The following is a 17345-nucleotide window of genomic DNA, read 5'->3' as shown; positions in this document are numbered from 1 at the left end:
TAGAATACCCTAAGAACCATTAGGTTGAGTTAGTGATGAAAAAAAAATAAATAAACACTATATCCAAAAAAATCTCTACCTTTTATATGTAATCAAGTAAAGTGTAAGAAATATTTATTATATTTTATATTAAATATTATATTTTTCAATAATATAAATATTAGTAATCGTTAAATTTGTCAAAGTAAATTTTTACTTAACAAATAATATACACATATTTTAAGTTTAAATCTTCTTACCGTCATTATAATTTTTATAAAAAAGAAAAAATATAATCCTAAACTCTACAAAAATACTCTCTACCAACATAAGGAAAGATTAAAAAAAGTTACCTTTCCCTTTTCTAATTTATCATTTTGATTTTTATACATTAAACTTTAATATATAAATAAATTAGCAAATATTATAAATAACTAGTATTTTATATCACTAATCATTAAGATCGACTTAATAATACTTAATAGTAAGAAGTTAGAGTAATATGTATAAGATTCTAATTTTAAATCTCAGTGGTTGTAATTTCTAAAAATAAAAAAAATATCTTATATTATACTATAAATTATTTATTATAAATTTTAATTATAATATAATTTATTTATTCAAAAATTTATTATCATAAATTACTCGTATAAAATAAATATTTATTATATATACCGTACAAGCTATTAGTTTTTTAATTAAACTAAAACGTGTGGGTCTGAGTTTATTTTAATTTAATCTTAAATAAAATAATATTCTTAAAAATTATAAAACTAATAAATTTATATTAATTTATTATAATTTTAAAATTTATTATTCATAAAATTAAACTGCGTGTTTAGTTTCATTTAAGAAGTATTATTTTTAAAGATTATAAAAAAATAATGACTACTGTATTTCTTAAAAATAAGTAAAATTAACGACGAGTGGAGGAGTGCCTTGCTAGTTTTCTGCCTAAGGCATTGTTTGGATGAAATAAAAAATTTCTGATTCAAATTTCAAAATATCCTTCTTGGCTCGATCATCGAATCAAAGCAAAGGGGCAAACACCTGAGAGGGCTCGTGTCGTGTTAGACAAGACAACACACACTAAGCAAAGTTTGATTCCACAGTTTCAAAACGCGAACAACATTTTGGCTCTTATTATTCAGATTCAGAAACTTGGAGGAACATGAATAGTTCATCACCGGCTCATTCTTCGCTATCGACGACGGCGGTTGTTGGTGGTGGTGGCGGCGGCGGAAGCAGCAGCAACGCGGCTGTTTCCGTTGACGATTTTAATTTGCCGTGTGATCCCATCTCATCGCATGAGCGCAAGGACGAGGCCATGCTAGGTGGGTTTCATTCAATTTACTTCCTTTTTGTGATTTCGTTCAAAATCGAAACTTTGTGGTTATTTCACAATGGGCACGAATATGATGATACCCTATTAGCTATTAGGGTCAAGTTCATTGAAGGGTCCTCCTTAATAAGTTTACTTCCCTCTACGTTGTTATTTATGGCCTTTATCTGTTGTATTTAGCATTGCGATTACTGAGATTCCAGAGTTTTCTCTCAATTTATTTTCAAAGCTAATTGATTTTACAGTTCTATATAGATTATTTGTTTCTTTATGTTCTCCTTTGGGGTTGCTCGGATTTGAACTAATATGGATCCTTGCATTCTGGTTAGATTCACATTTTCCAGGGCTTTCTGGTCTGATTTTCTATGTTGATTTCACCGTGTCATGGTTTTGAGAAGTGAAAACATTGAAGGGGCAAAATAAATCTTTGGTTTGAGTGCAGTTTTAAGTTGAATGCAGCGTCTTTCTATGTAGCTTTGGGATCTGAATTATAATGTATTCTTTTCTGTTGTCTGTTCTTCCTGGATTCATGAGGCTTGCATTTTGACATTCTGCTTTCCGATTTCGCAGCTTTAAAATCAGATCTCATGGCTGCACTTGACAAGGAGGTTAAATCGTTGAGTGAAGATAACTGGAAGTTTGAAGGGCCTCGATCGCGGGTCCACCTTGTATCACATCGAGGTGATTCCTATTTCAATTACTTAATGATCTTGTTATGATATTTTGAATATCTTCCGAGTTTCTTCGAATATTTTAGAACATTATTTCGGTACTTTTTAGGTTTCTAAACATGAAACCCTAAATCTTTGTTGATCCTTGCATTAAGTTAATTGATGCTACCTACTTTAGATGATGCTCATATCCTTGATTTCATGGTGTTAAATATCAGTGTTGCTGTCTTTTTTCCCCTTGATATCATATGTATGTAATTTTACTTTTTACATTTAGCATCGTAAGGATAGCCCAGTAGGTTCCCTACCTAGTGAGGTCCTAGCGAGGATAATAGATGTACAATGCCTTAACTCACATGTGGAGTGGTTATTTCCGTGATTTGTACCTATGACTTCTAAGTCACAAGGTAGCAACTTTACTGTTGCACCTAGGCTTGGCCTTGGCAAGATACTAAAAAGATGTATATTCTCTGAATGAATCCTAAATCACATTTATAATCATTAACTCGGGGATTTTCACAACCCTCCTGGTTTTTAGCTTATGCTTCTACGATGTTACCCATTCCTTCACTATATTTTGATTAACATATGAACAAACAGAACTCAACCGAGTGCCTTGGCTCTACCAACTAATATATATATATATATATATATATATATATAGAGGAGGGATCCGTTTACTTCAGGAGTAAGTTTACCTAGATTTACTACACTTAATAACTCATGTTCTATATCAAATTTCAACGATCTAATCGTTGAATTTAAAGTTCTTAATGCACAGATCAAATGTACAAATTTTTAAAAAAATTGAAAATCATTTTATACTTCGTTTTATTAATTCAAATTGACAGATAATATCTGTCAATTTGAATTAATGAAACTAAGTATCAAATGGTTTTCAAATTTTTTAAAAATTTGCAGATTTGATCTGTGCATTAAGAACTTTAAATTCAACGGTTGGATCGTTGAGATTTGATATAGAGCATGAGTTATTGAGTAGAGTAAGTTCAGGTAGACTTACTCCTGGAATAAATGGATCCCTCCTCATATATATATATATATATATATATATTATATGATCGAGTAATGAATTCTTGAACACAGTTATTTTTTTGGTAAATGATATCTGTTTTGGTCAAAGCCGCAATGGACTACAGATGTTTGTCTACCCTTGTTTGGTTATACGTTCCAGATCACATCTGTCAACATATTCACATCAAAATCTGGAAACGATGCAAAAACAACAATGAATGGTTCATTTTTGATGTGCGTGAAAACCAAACACACTATAACTAGTTATGTATTATTAGATATAAGCGTAATAATAACTGGGAGTTATGGGCAGATGTTAGGAGCAGTGAAGTATTATTAGAATATGATAGGAAATAGTTTCTCCTGCATTAGTTGTTTAGTATTAGAATTTGAAGCTCCCTTGATTACACTATTCCCTGCCTTTTTCCTATTTGCTGATTTATTTTGCAGAAATAGAATGATATGCAATTGAGCATAGCTGTTTTTATGGTTCTCACTTCATGGTTTATCTTCTTGAGCATCAGTTTCCTTTTACTATCTTAGATAGCAAAGGACGTATCCCTTTTTTCCATTTGCATTGGAGGCCTGAGACACTAGGGCTTTGTTTATGCTGAACATTCTGCTGCAGGTGGTCATCTCTATAGGCCCACAGAAATTTCAAAGAAGTGGAATTTGACTCCACCAAAATAGTTGGAACATTCACCTCAAAGCACTGCCCCCCCCCCCCCCCCAAATTATGAAGTGATTATGGTTGTGATCTGCGGATGAGAACTGTTATGCCGTATTTCTCTGATATGCCGTAGTTCGGAAGGAGCATGGTGATTGCAAACGAAAGTTCTTTCCATGCAAGATTTTCAGTCTCATTTTCCATTGGTCTTTCTAGTCTGGGTTAAGAAATTGGTCTTCTTTAATATATTTGTGGTATTATTGCTCTAATTTTGAGGGATCAATGGTTAATTGCAGTTGATTGTTCCAAAACCGAAAGCATGATAATGTACAAGATAGAATGTGTTGGATTTGGAAAGAAAATATTAATATTACAAGTGGCTAAAGAAGTCACTGGAGTTATAGGTGGGTTTGGACGACTTGAGCAACTATTTAGCATTATTATTTCCTCTTGATTCAACATGTTTATCAGTTTCCTTCCTGCTTAGTTTATTTTAAACAAGTATCTTTACAATTTATTTTTTCGGGGGAGGGAAGAAGCGGTTTTCAATGTCTTCATCTTTATTTATATTTTTGTTTGCAGTAAGATTAATTCTTAAGATTTCTGAAATTATGCTATTTTTTTTAGGAGGGGGGAAGTGATTTTCAATGTCTGCATCTTTATTTATTTTTTGCAATATATATATATATATACCAATAATTAGATACTAATCTTTTAAGATTTCTAAAATTAATTATTTATTATTTTTTTGGGGGGTTGGGTGGGGGGAGAAGTGGTTTTCGATGTCAATGTTTATTTTTATTTTTTTGTTTGCACTAACGATATATTTCAACTGATCAAAGACTAATTTTTTAGGACTTTTGAAGTTATTATTTGTTTATTTATTTTTGGAGGGGGGAAGTGGTTTTCAATGTCTATATTTATTTATTTTGCATTAAAGATATGTTTCAACTATTAGTCAAATACTAATTCTTTGTGACTAGTCTTTAAGTCAATTTTGTTGGTGGTTCAATGTCCATCTGTTATAAGCACAAATGTTTAGTAGTCTTTTAATTGCTTGAAAAATAAAGTATAAATATATATTGAACTTTTTAGATATTAAATATTGTATTTTTATTTAAAGGTTTCTTTTTTATATCTTCAGTTTTCAATCCTTAAATGATGTAATTCAGAACTTCCAGGGCAATTATTTCTTCAAATTCATCATCTAAAAAGAACATGGACCAGAAATTTTACGGGAACGCATCTGTTGTCTTTCATACAGCAACCTGGCCAATGGATATTAGGAAATCCCCAATAAAATCTGTTGCTGTCAGTAATTCCCAGATTTGCCTGCATGAGCATATAGTAACTTTACAAAATTATTGACATTCTAACCTCTTTCTTTAAGCCAAAAGATCCCTGGCTGCTTCAAAAATCCGACTCTATTTATGATCGCCTTAAAATAAAAGCTGAGACAGCTAAAGCTCCAAAAATGTCGAAAAATCTGACTGAGAAAAGCAAAATCTAGTGAACTTAACCCCGAAGAACATAATCTCCAAGCCCTTTACTGAAACAGCAACTATTCCTACCCACAAAAGGGTGGTGAAGAAGTTCCAACACTGTTGCTCTCTTCCTCCAATTCTTCTCAAGACACCTCCTCACAAAATGTTGGAAATCTGGCGATGCCTTCTCTGGCATCTCCAGCTTCTCCCCAAAGCAAATTGCACACATCAAAGTTGCCCAATCTGGTCTCTGCCCTGGACCAATCAATGGAAAATGACCAAAGAGACATTCCAACATCACGACCCCCATGGACCACACATCTCCTGCAAACTCATCCGCATTTTCACCATCCCATCTTTCTGGATCAACCCTTTCCGGACTCATGTAAGCACACGTGCCGGCGTTTGAGATACTTCCCTCAAACCTTCCTTCCACCACGTGACTCACTCCAAAATCTGCAATCTTCACCTCTCCCTTGTTATTCACTAGCAAGTTTGAGGGTTTAATATCTCTATGCACAATGTGCTTGCCATGTAAATAGTTAAGCCCTTCTAAAACTCGCTTAGCCAACCCCGCAATAACCTCTTCTGGAAGCCTATGGTGTTGTCGCAAGACATCATGCAACGACCCTCCTTCCATGTATTCCATGACAAAGCTAATGTCACTACCTTTGCCACTTTCACTGCAATTCCCATTGTCAAAAACTGCATGACATCTTACTATATATGGAGAATCCATTCGTTTTAGAATCTCAGCCTCGAGTGTGGCGGGGTGGCGAATTCCAATGCCATTCTCATTCAAGCGTAGAACTTTCAATGCATAAAAGCAACGGTTGTTCTTGTGATAAACTTTGTAGACTGTGCCACCATTGCCATGTCCAAGAACTGCTAGCTTCTCAAGGTCCAAAAGGTCCTTGATGATGCCCGGTGAAGAGTCTACATTGGAAGAAGGTGATGGCAACACTGTTGGTACGTGGATTTGGTGTGGAAAATCTTTTGATGATGGAATTGGCGATGGCTTTGGCAAGGAAAGCCTTAGAGCTTGCTTGTGCCTCCTCTCTCTGATAACCAATGTCATTTACCTTGTTAACACTTGTTCACACTCGGCCAAAACAGAAGAACACAAATGGGGTTTAAAGAATGGGAGAATGGGAAGTTTTGCATTGAAGAAAGCCACGTGCTTGACTGAAAACTTTGGCTTATAAGAGTGATGACAAGTGTTTTGTGGTGAATCCGAAATGGATGGACAGGTGAGGTTTTGGTGGTGATATCAGAGCTAATTATCGCTGCATGGTTGTGATAATTGTAGTTAATTTATCTTTTTTAACAATTTACTTGAATTCAGTTAGCTTCCAAATTTAGATAAAATATCAAATTTCATGGTTCTCGTTAAACTTGTGCATCTACAACCCTGCGGTGTTTGTTATGGTTCTCTATAGTGTGTAGGTTGGTTGGAGACATTACTATAAAGGAATGATGGTGCGATAGTGAAGAATGGAGATGCCTATAATCAAGACTAGAGTTAAGCATGCAAATCACTGATAGTGGTACAACCTCAAATGAAATAATGTAGGATCCATGAATCAGATTTTCGGATCACAACCCGAACTTTAAGGCAAAACCATGTTTTCACTCTACATATTGAAATTTAGCACATTTTGTTTATATTTTGAAAACAGAAGTGGATTCAAATTGTGGGTCTAAGTGGAAATGAAAATTTTGATAAAAACTACACTGATGCCATAAATTCTCATCCATGGAGAAGATGAGTGTGCGAGGTAAAATGAAAACGAATATAATATTGTAGCCATTCATGGTATATTGTCTCAATTATTATATTAGGATTCATTTGATGGGGAGGAAAAATAAAATTATATATATATATATATATATATATATATATATATATATATTTGGAGAACCTCTCTACAGAAGAAAGAGTTACAGAGAAGTTCTCCAGAAGTGTGAGAGTGCGTGGACAGGTTTTCACGGTCTAGATGCATAATCATAAAAATTTATTTAAGTTACTCTATTTTTAATTATATTATTTAATTTTTTAATTCATAAAATATAAATTCATAATTTTTTTTATTATAAATTTAATTTATATACATGTTTAGTGTTTTTTAGACATGTAACAGAAATTCACTCCATTATCACATAATTTTATTTATTAATATTAGTGGAAACAAAATCACTTGGTATCTCTACTTCATGTTAGTGAAATAGTGTGTTGTGATTATTATTTGGAAATAATTTTTTTAAGATTAATTTTTTTATAATATTTATTAATTATTATTGTAAAATTTTTAATTTTAATTTTAAAAGTTAAAATTGTTAAAAATATTGTATACACTAAAGTAAAGAATTATTTTTATACATAAATATAGGTAATGGGTGCATAAAATTCTTATATTATTTGATCATTTTGATGAATTAGTACATAGAAAAGCAAATACTATATCTAATGATGGTATTTTTTTAATATTCTGATTCAATTATAAACTATCTTGATAAATTTGTGATTCAATTATAAACTATCTATATATATGATAAATTTGTTGGGTTTTGTACAAATATTTTTATAAATATTAAGAGAAAAGAGATCGTCGTTGATGTCTCTTTATTTTCTTAAAATAAAAAATAATAGAATGATTAGTTAAATAGAAGTTGGAAAAGTAAAATCTATATAAAAAAAAAAGAGAAAATAAAATTTAAATAAATAAAAGATAGAGAGAGAAAAAGAGCGTTTCCGAGTTAGTTACTTGGATAAGTTAGTCCAAAAAAATTAAAACTAATATCCCTTTTATTGGATGTATACATAATTGTATATAGATAACACATATTACTATAAATTGTCGGTACTTATTTTTTTTTAATAAAAAAAGACTTAAACATATTTTTATTCCTCGTAAAATAAGTTATTTTTTATTTTGATTTTTGTAATTTTTTCTATATTTTTTTTATCTATCTAAAATTAAAATTATTATTTTTAATCTCTAGTATTATGTGGTCATTTATAATTATTTATGTGGTTATCATATGATCAAGTGACTGTATTAGTTATCATGTTAGTATGTAATGTTTCTAAAATTTTCTATAAATTCTTAAAATAAATGTTTATTTATTTATCTTAAAATTAACACTAAAGATAAAAAATGGTACTTTAAGGAATAAAAATTAAAGAAAAATATTTTATAAGAATCAAAATTATTATTTTTTTTCATTTAACTAAAAATACAATTTCAAATTTTAAAGAAATAAAAAACAAATAAAAGTTTATAAAAACAAATCAAAACACATTTATCTTAGATCGAACAAAAATATTGGTCTAAAAAAACTAAGATTTGATTCTGACTAGAACGCAAAATCACAATCAACCCCTATATATATTAAACATAAATATTTATCTTATATGACAGTATTTTTAGGAACTTTTCTTCAATAAAGAATTTATAAAATAATTTATAACCTCTTATTTAATTTAATTTTTATTTATTATACTTATGTATTAATTGAATATTAATATTTTAGAATAAATTATCAATAAATTCATTTTACAATATAAATCATTTATATATAGTTATTTTAAATATAATATATATATATATATATATATATGTATATTCAAATATAGTATTTATATATATATTATTATAATTTTAATTATATCATATATAATCAACATTATACATTGTACATGCTTAAATACTAGTTATAATAGTTATAACCGTAAAACACAATAAACAATGTAACCTGCTAGCTTTGCACAGTTCAACAATTTTTTCTTTCCTTTTAGCACATGATAAACAATTGCATAATTTTTTTTTTACAACCAGTTACATAAACTTGTTAAACAATGAAAAGTCAAAGAACTAAATTGAATAAAAAAAAACATTAGAAAATCAAAACAAAAATTAAAAGTATTAATTTTGTTTAAAATTTAAATATGTTTCGAAAAGTCTAGAATGCTTGCTTAGTTGCATCATAAGTAAACTTGCATAAACAATGGAGAGAAACTAGAGCTGGAAGCTAATTCAGATACATAAAATTGTATATATAACATATACAACCTGAACGCGATTTGCGAAGTTGATATATCAACATGAAAATTTTCTCTTTACAAGTTATGTCAGCATAAAATGAAACCATGTTATTCATCCTTACCTTCTATATACATCCTTCTTTTATTTTCTAACATCCGTCATTTTAATGTTTCACTTACTAGATTATTTCTGCTTCGACACCTCTTAATTAATTGTAATTATTCATAAACGAGTAATATTTGAGAAGATAGAATAATGAAGAAAAGATGAATATTTTTTAGCCAAGTCAATATCTGAGAAACTAGAAAAAATTGGAAAAATAATGATAAGGCATACTAAGAGTACCATTGCAAGTGCAATTAACACAAACTACACTTGAATCAGTATGCATCAATGTTGATCTTATTTTTTCTCTACTTTTTCATCAAATATTGCAAAATAAACCTTCAATATGAATTTCTGCAAACAAATCTATGAAATATCATTTCGTTAAGATCTATTCTTAGGAATAACAAATTAGTTAAATATTTGAATATCCAAAAATATTCATGATATTGATTACAAATTAACTATATTTTTCTCAAGATGACTAACGCTTGCCATTAAACTTTCCAGAATAATTTCAGAATTCATATTTTTTGGGAATTTCTAAATTTATATGCACTTGTGTAATGCACGGTTCTATACCTACTGAAAAGAAAAGGAAGAGCCAACAACAATACATGGTTAGTGCATCTCAAAACATTGCTCATTTCCCTCTTTCCCTCACGTTTACGTGATGAACCTCAAGGCATTCTTTAAATATCTCATGAAAGGAATAAAATAAAAATGAATGGAACTAAATCACTATACTACTGTTTGAATATTTTATTACGCAATAGAAATTTTCATTTCATTATTTAAGTAAACCAAATGATAAGGAAATTGGCAAACAAGAAGTTAGTTCTATCCCATACCCCCAAATTAAAGGGCAAGAGTACTGGATAAAAAGAAATGGAATAAATTCCATCAAGTTCAAATATATCTTATCATAAACAATTCAAACAATGGTGACTGATGTCATTCAATTTCTTTGTTCCTTCTATTTTCCATCGGTTGAAACATAACTTCGGTAAGGATAAAACAAAATTGATATAGAAACAAACAGCCTGCACCTTAACATCGTACCACTGCTGTCCATTGTTTCTGCCCTTGTTCAGAAAGCCAATTCAAGCAAGAACCAATGTGAATTTTTCAGAAGCCTTGAACAATTATTACCAATGTCTTCTCTTTTTTCCCTCCTCACCAAGGAAACTAGAAAATTGGAAAATAAGTCAAAGAACTGTAATCTTATTCACATATAACTCAACTTCACAGATTGCCTATAACATCGGAAGAACTGATCAGGTAACCACAAACATTCCCCGAGGATGCCATGACAAGACCACAAGTTCATAACTTGTTTTCAACATGAAGTCCAACAAAAAATCAAAGTAAATGCACATATGAGAAAGTTAGATTTAGCCTTCGTACGCACAACAAACTAAAGCCATATAAGTCCAAATGAAAAGCATTGACTTTCAGTGACCAAGTGGAAGTGTAATTATATACTAGAACAGTGAACCTGTACTTTACAGGGTCCATGAACAACGTTCAAAAATAAGCCAATAATGAAAATAAAATGCAGAATGTAAAGAGAGCGAAAGCACAGGATGAAAAAAATTGACACAATGTTGATACGTGTTCAACCTCTAGACAGTTTTAATATAACTATAGATTATAAACATCACTTCAGACGTGTATTGTTTGGGACAGGGATTACCTTGAACAATATGAAAGATTAATATAAATTTCATAGATAATCAAACTCTTTTCGCATCAGAAGAAAGAAGACCCATCTGCTCTGTAAGGTGATCCATATGCTGAGTTTTGTTCCATCCATTTTCGGTTGGCTGGACCTCATTCCCTTTGGATACTTCAGCCACGTTGGTATCAATATCCTCCGGAACTGGAGTTTGCAAAAGATCATCCCAAATAGAAGGATTGCCTAACAAATCATCAATGTCCGCATCAGGTGAAATACCTTCAAAATCAACAGGAAATGATCCAATAACCCCCAATGAAGAAGGATCCATATATCCCTCATCTGTCTCAGGAGCCATATAATTTTCTTCGGGAATATCAAGAATATTTCCTGTCACCATCTCTGTTATAGGAGGAAGATCAGGCATCATCACATCTGCTTCAGAAACAGGGATAGAAGGTGCATCAGGTGTTCCATCCTTTGTAACTTTTTCAGAAGCTACTGCTTGTGGTGGTACAGATACAATTTCAGGTTTAACGGTTGAGGGGACAAGCCCTTGAGTCCCAGTTGCAGCTGGAGCACGAGAAGACTGCACCGTAGCTGGAGAGACCTCTTGAAGAGTTACTCCAGAAGTCCAGCCCGAAGAGCTGCTACTGTCCATTGCACTGGAAGATGATGAAGTATCACCAATCATGTAGTTATCAGTGTTTTTACTTAAAGATTCCACACGAGAAGTATCCCATTTCATGATTTGCCTAAGCATTGCTGTTGCTGCTTCATTCATCAGAGGTTGATATTTAATAATTTGTCCATCTGGAGCAGCAGCATTCTCTGTTTCAGCAATACCTTCCTGTTTAAGCCGACGTTTTTTGTTGACTTCACTTATGCGCCTATTGCTATCATTTTGCTGTTGTTGTACAAACTGAGCAAAGAAGCCAGGGCTCTGGACAGCTTTTGCAAGGAATGACATCATTTGCTGCTGTCGTTGCTCCATTCCCTGAAGGCGCTGAACCATTGCTTGCAGCTGGCTATCAGTGGTCTGTTGCTGCTGTCTTAACCTCACAAGCTCTTGCATGAGCACATTCTTATCTCTTTTAAGCCTCTCAACCTCTTCCTCAAGCCCAAACTTCCCAACTTCAACACATGCCCCTACAGATGAACTCTGTCCATGTGGTTGCTGAGCCGGTTGATTATGACCATGGGCAGGTTTTCGCCGAGTTATACTCCTAAGCAAGTGCTTTTGACCCCTCAAAAAACCCTCATTTGCAAATTCCCAGCGATCTGGATCAACCTTCCTAAAACCCTGCATAATGACGATGAATTGACAATGTCAAAAAGGAAAAAAAGGGATTGGACAAAGATCAACACACCCTAAAAAAGCACACAACTTGAGTTGTTACATAAAACGCTAAAGTATGCATAATTAAACTAAAAATGGACAGAGATGATAAGGATTGTACAACAATATAGCACAAGGTCACAAGGAAGTCTAGCTATGGAAAAAAAAATCTAACTCCAATCATGGTTATGTGGCTTTGCTCAAGAGCAACTGGAACCAACCTTGCAATGAAAGTTGTAATGTTATGCACTCAAGTCCCAAGCCAGGGTCAATGAGGGGACAATCTAGGATGCAGATGTTTTACCAATCCCACAAAGGATATACACTAGCTTTATAACTAATGAACGTACTGCTTATTTACTCAAGCAGACTAGTCAATAAACAATAGACCATATCCACCAATTGAGACTGGGGACAAATCAGGCACACAAATTATTGTCTATAGTTGACTTATTTAAGGTTCAATTCAATCCTACAAGAAGCAGTGGAATTCACATATCCATAAGTAAAGCCTTTTCAAGTATACTGCCAGATATTAAATTAAATATGACAAAGCTAATTTCGACAAAAATACCTCAATTATTTATGTTAAACTGATCTGAAGAAAGGAATTAAACCAACAAATGAAACCCACATTCTTTTGCACCAGAGTTCAGCAAATCAGAAGTAGTGCCAAAAACAAAATACACTAGAAGATAGCTCCCATAGGATCATGGAGGAGACAAAACAGAACTTATTGCAACTCTCAATAATGTTTTGATACTATAAATTATGCTTAATTCAGAAAGAGACTACATAGGGTTTATCCTCTAATTATAAGAAAAATGTTATTTGAAAGGTGATATGGTGGGAGACACACAGAAATACTCGAAATCAAATGAATTGAAACAAGTCAATAACAAAAGAATTAATAAACAATTTTCATACATTCATGTATATTTACTTTTTTTTTCTTCTATAATAATAAGCCCCAGGAAAGGGAAAAAAAAAAAAAAAAAAAGTGGGAGACATAATTTTAATAGTTTAATAATACTAGTGTGTTCATCCATATGGAAGTATTGGCTCAAGTGTCTGAGTCGTATGAAGGTATCAGCTCAAGTGTATAAACTGACAAAAAAAACATTGTTTTAATTTGACATCTAATGAGGAGTGTCCAACATATGTTGTAGTTGGAAACCACTGTAACATTTCAAACAGGAGAGGTGTCTATGCTTCATAGGAATACAACATCCTCATACTACATGAAACAAAATCCTATGCCATTATGAAAGTTGAGAACTGATTAACTCCACAACTGAACATAGTTGCAATGTCTGCACAATCTTAATAAATACAATAATTATAAAGCAGAGCTTCCTTGTTTACACCCTAATCCTTATGTCATCTTTATCAGTCTTCCAATAAAAACTGGAAAACATGTATAACACTCATTGAGTTACTAACAGCAGTATCAAAAGTTTCTACGGCACAGAGTTTAAACAAGTGTCTATGCAGAAAACAAGAACAAATTCTCTCACAACAAAGGGCCAATTTAATTGTACAAAAAAATAGCAGCAAACCAGTGTATGATATCACAACATCTTCACCGCAAGAATGAAGAATCTTCTCGTAAACCCCCAAATCCTCTTCACAACAACTTGTTAGGTCTATACTTCACACAATATATGACAACTGGTATACAATAGAGTAAATTACACTGACATTCTCGAGGTTTCGCGAGATTGCACACAACCTCTGCTTTTTAAATGTTTAAAATAATCTCCTTATAGGGGGACATGGTGTCATGTTTTTCAAACAATTAAGAGAGGTTTGTGTAATGTCTAAGGGAGTGTTAGTGCAATATTTTTCAAACAGTTAAGGAAGTTAGTGTAGGGATAAGAAAAGCAGGATGTGTCAAGGGGTACTGTGTAATTTACTATATACAATAATAGATGAACAAATTATTAATCAAGCAACTGATTAACCTGAAAAGTGCTTTGTTGGTCAATTTTCCCTCTTCTGCTCCACCTAGTTACTGATACAACGCAGGAGGATAAGATATCAAACTTAAAATTCACAGGCTGCCATTAGTTTCATACACAAACAAAACAACAAATCCTCATGCCACCCTACTACTCCTCCATATAATACAATAGTCAGAAAGATCAAATTTTGAATCCCACTTGCACACACGTTACACAAAAACATGATCGAAATCAAAAGGGTATCACTGACGAAGTGGAGTGAAGAAAAAGAAAAGGGAAAAGGGAAAAGGGAAAGGAGGGAACATACGTAAGTGTTTAACTGTCTAACGAAGCTGGAGAAGTTGTTGTGTTTGAAGTATTTGGGCAAAAGGTCTCTGGCGAATTCGGGTGGGTCCCACACGACGAAGCTGTTGTTGGTGGCGCTCCACGACACGATCGCGTCGGTGGAAGGGTCCTCCACCATGTCGTACGTCTTGCTCAGGAACGGCGGTGGCGCGTTCGCGTTCGGAATCGGCGCCGCCGGGGTGGACCCGCCGCCGTCCATGTCGAGAAATATAATTTAAGAGGGAAAAAAAATGAAATGACAAAAAGAAAGAAAGGGGGTAATTAGGGAATGCGGGGCATTGTTGGGAAAATGGAAACCCTAAGTTGTTGGAGAAGAAAGGGATTTGGGGAAGAGATGAAAGAGAAACAAATTGATTTATGGCTGTGGTCAGTGGTTACCCTTTTTGGCTTACTCCAGTTACCTATTTAGCATCGTCCCAAACACCACCCATACACCTTATTTTATAATTTTAAAATGTTTCGCCTACACAAATAACAACGATGCTTTTTAATATATTAGTATTTTGATATTTATAATATACTTAGGATAAATATTTATTATATTATATTTAAATAAATATTATATTTATATATATAAATTATATTTAAAATTTATATAATAGATATTTTTAAATATATAATTCATATTTTAGATTTAGACTAAATTATATTTTTGATGTTTCTATTTTGGTTAATTTATAATTTTATTTTTTAATTTTAAAATATAAACATTTAATTCTTTTATTTTAAAAAATATAAAATTTTAGTCATATCATTAATTAAATATTATTGATCATTAAATTTTAATATTATTCGATAACATATTACTATTTAAGTGACATAATATTTAATAACATTATATATGAATAAAAATTATCAAAAAATTAACTTATAAAATTTTTTTATATTATTTTAACGAATTATTGGTATTTATCTCGTTAATAATTTTTTTGTATGTTTAATTTTTAATTTTCTTATCTTGTTATTAAATGTTATGTCATTTAAATATGAATAAATTTTGAAATTTAAAAATTAAAAAATATCAATTTGATAAAATGATTTTGTATTTTTAAAATTAAAAAAAGTTAAATGTCTTTATTTTAAAATAGGAAAGTAAAATTAAGAATAAATAAAAATGAAGAGATCAAAAAGTACAATTTAACCTTAAATTTATGATAAATAATTTATATTATAATATTAAATTATTTTTATTTATAAATAAATTATTTTAAAATATTAAAATTTAATTCATAAATAATTATGATAAATTAAAATTAAATTAGATAAAAAGTTAAAATAATTTCTAAAAACTTACTAGTAAAAAAAACACTTAAAAATGCTATTATACAAAATAATCATTCTCATTTAATATATAAAGATTAATTGTAACAAGATGTAAAATTGAGTTTTCAATTTAACAATTTATTGTTTTTAATAATAAATAGTTAAAAAGTTATCACAATGGTAATATTTAATTAATTGACATAATAAAAATCAACTAATGTTACAAAGAAATAAATCTTTTGGAGAATGTTAACTAATTTCCTTGAGACATTGCTTAAAAATCCAAAAGTATTTTTTTAAAATTAAAAAGTAGTATAACAACCCTCTCCTTCGTGTAATTTTAATAAAACTATTCATAATTTTTATAATAAACCATTCTTAACTGATATCCCAAAATAAATTTATTAAGAAAAGAAAAGGAAAAATTAGTGTGACACAAATCCTTTGATATGTAAAAGGAGAAGTGGAAGGAATAATAGAGAGTGTAAGAATTAATTTGATAAAAAAAAATAAATAAGAAATAGAATGAAATAAAGTAAAATTTATAATTGATTGATAAAATAAAATTAGGTTAAAAAAAATAGAAGTGAACTAATATTTTAAATTTGTATTTTACTAAGTTAGATTTTTATGTAAAAATATATATATAAAATTACCATTTTACCATTTCATGCATTAATGTTTGTTTGTACAATTTTTTATTCCAATAATGCATTATGGTGATAACTTGTTGGAATATAGAGAGTGCATTAGTCTATTATAACCATAATTAGATAGTCAACCATAAATCAATATCACAAGTAACATAATTTAATATGAAGTATAATCTCATATCCGATTAACATGTAATATAGTAGAATATCATATATCATAATCAAATATCATATATCATATATCATAATTGAATATAATTGAATATAGGTGACTAATAATATTACAGAACATAATGGAATATAGGTGAAATATCATAAACAATATATTCAAATATAACACATAATGCAATATACATGACTACATTTGAATATCTTACAAAACACATTCAAATATCATACACAATATAAATACTCATACTCAACATATTCGATAAGTGTCATACACACAAGATATTAATGTCTTGAGTCTAAATTCCACTCAAATACCTCATTTTTTATAGACTTGCCTAAGTTCCATTCAAATTCACTTTTTCTCCTTACCAATCATGACTGGCTTTTTATAATTTTACTCAAATTCACTCTTTTCTTCTCTACCAATCATAACTGTCTTTTTATAATTCCACTCAAATCCACCATCCTCTCCCTCCTCCCCTTAAATTCACCTCTCCCAAGCAGAGGGGAAGAAATTGATACTTAATAGTAACGAGAGAAATAGGTGCAGTATAGTGGGAAAGTGAATTGTGGAGGGTATATAAGGACAAAGGTAATTCTGCCTCC

The 17345-nt window shown here is 30.9% G+C and overlaps 3 protein-coding genes across 6 annotated transcripts; 1 reads left to right on the top strand and 2 right to left on the bottom strand.

The window, feature by feature from the left end:
* Nucleotides 1–929: 929 nt before the first annotated feature.
* Nucleotides 930–6902, top strand: SAMBA (valine-tRNA ligase). Of its 3 annotated transcripts, none has more exons than XM_020347491.3 (3): nt 930–1313; nt 1892–2002; nt 6615–6902. In XM_020347491.3, exons 1-3 carry the CDS (start codon nt 1151–1153, stop codon nt 6650–6652), a joined length of 312 nt encoding a protein of 103 aa, XP_020203080.1. In that variant the 5' UTR covers nt 930–1150; the 3' UTR covers nt 6653–6902. The 3 variants fall into 3 exon arrangements, with proteins under 3 accessions (XP_020203080.1, XP_029125138.1, XP_020203078.1); XM_029269305.2 differs by having other exon boundaries at nt 931–1313; nt 6622–6901; XM_020347489.3 differs by lacking the exon at nt 6615–6902 and adding an exon at nt 3653–4150 and having other exon boundaries at nt 935–1313.
* Nucleotides 5207–6316, bottom strand: MKK10 (MAP kinase kinase 10). Its single transcript, XM_020347486.3, has one exon. The coding sequence runs from the start codon at nt 6251–6253 to the stop codon at nt 5207–5209; it is 1047 nt and encodes a 348-aa protein (XP_020203075.1). The 5' UTR covers nt 6254–6316.
* Nucleotides 6903–10086: 3184 nt separating the features above from the next.
* On the bottom strand, nt 10087–15066 carry HSFA1D (heat shock transcription factor A1D). 2 transcript variants are annotated; one of them, XM_020347484.3, is made up of 3 exons: nt 14615–15066; nt 11023–12307; nt 10087–10514 (listed from the first exon to the last, which is right to left on the bottom strand). In XM_020347484.3, exons 1-2 carry the CDS (start codon nt 14849–14851, stop codon nt 11063–11065), a joined length of 1482 nt encoding a protein of 493 aa, XP_020203073.1. In that variant the 5' UTR covers nt 14852–15066; the 3' UTR covers nt 10087–10514; nt 11023–11062. The 2 variants fall into 2 exon arrangements, with proteins under 2 accessions (XP_020203073.1, XP_029125135.1); XM_029269302.2 differs by lacking the exon at nt 10087–10514 and having other exon boundaries at nt 10914–12307.
* Nucleotides 15067–17345: the final 2279 nt, after the last annotated feature.

This window comes from Cajanus cajan, chromosome 11 (genome assembly GCF_000230855.2).
Source record: "Cajanus cajan strain Asha chromosome 11, NIPB_CcT2T_4, whole genome shotgun sequence".
In the NCBI taxonomy this organism is placed as follows: Eukaryota; Viridiplantae; Streptophyta; class Magnoliopsida; order Fabales; family Fabaceae; genus Cajanus; species Cajanus cajan.
The sequence above is the reverse complement of the archived record's forward strand: the minus strand, read 5'-3'. Positions and strand labels throughout refer to the sequence as shown.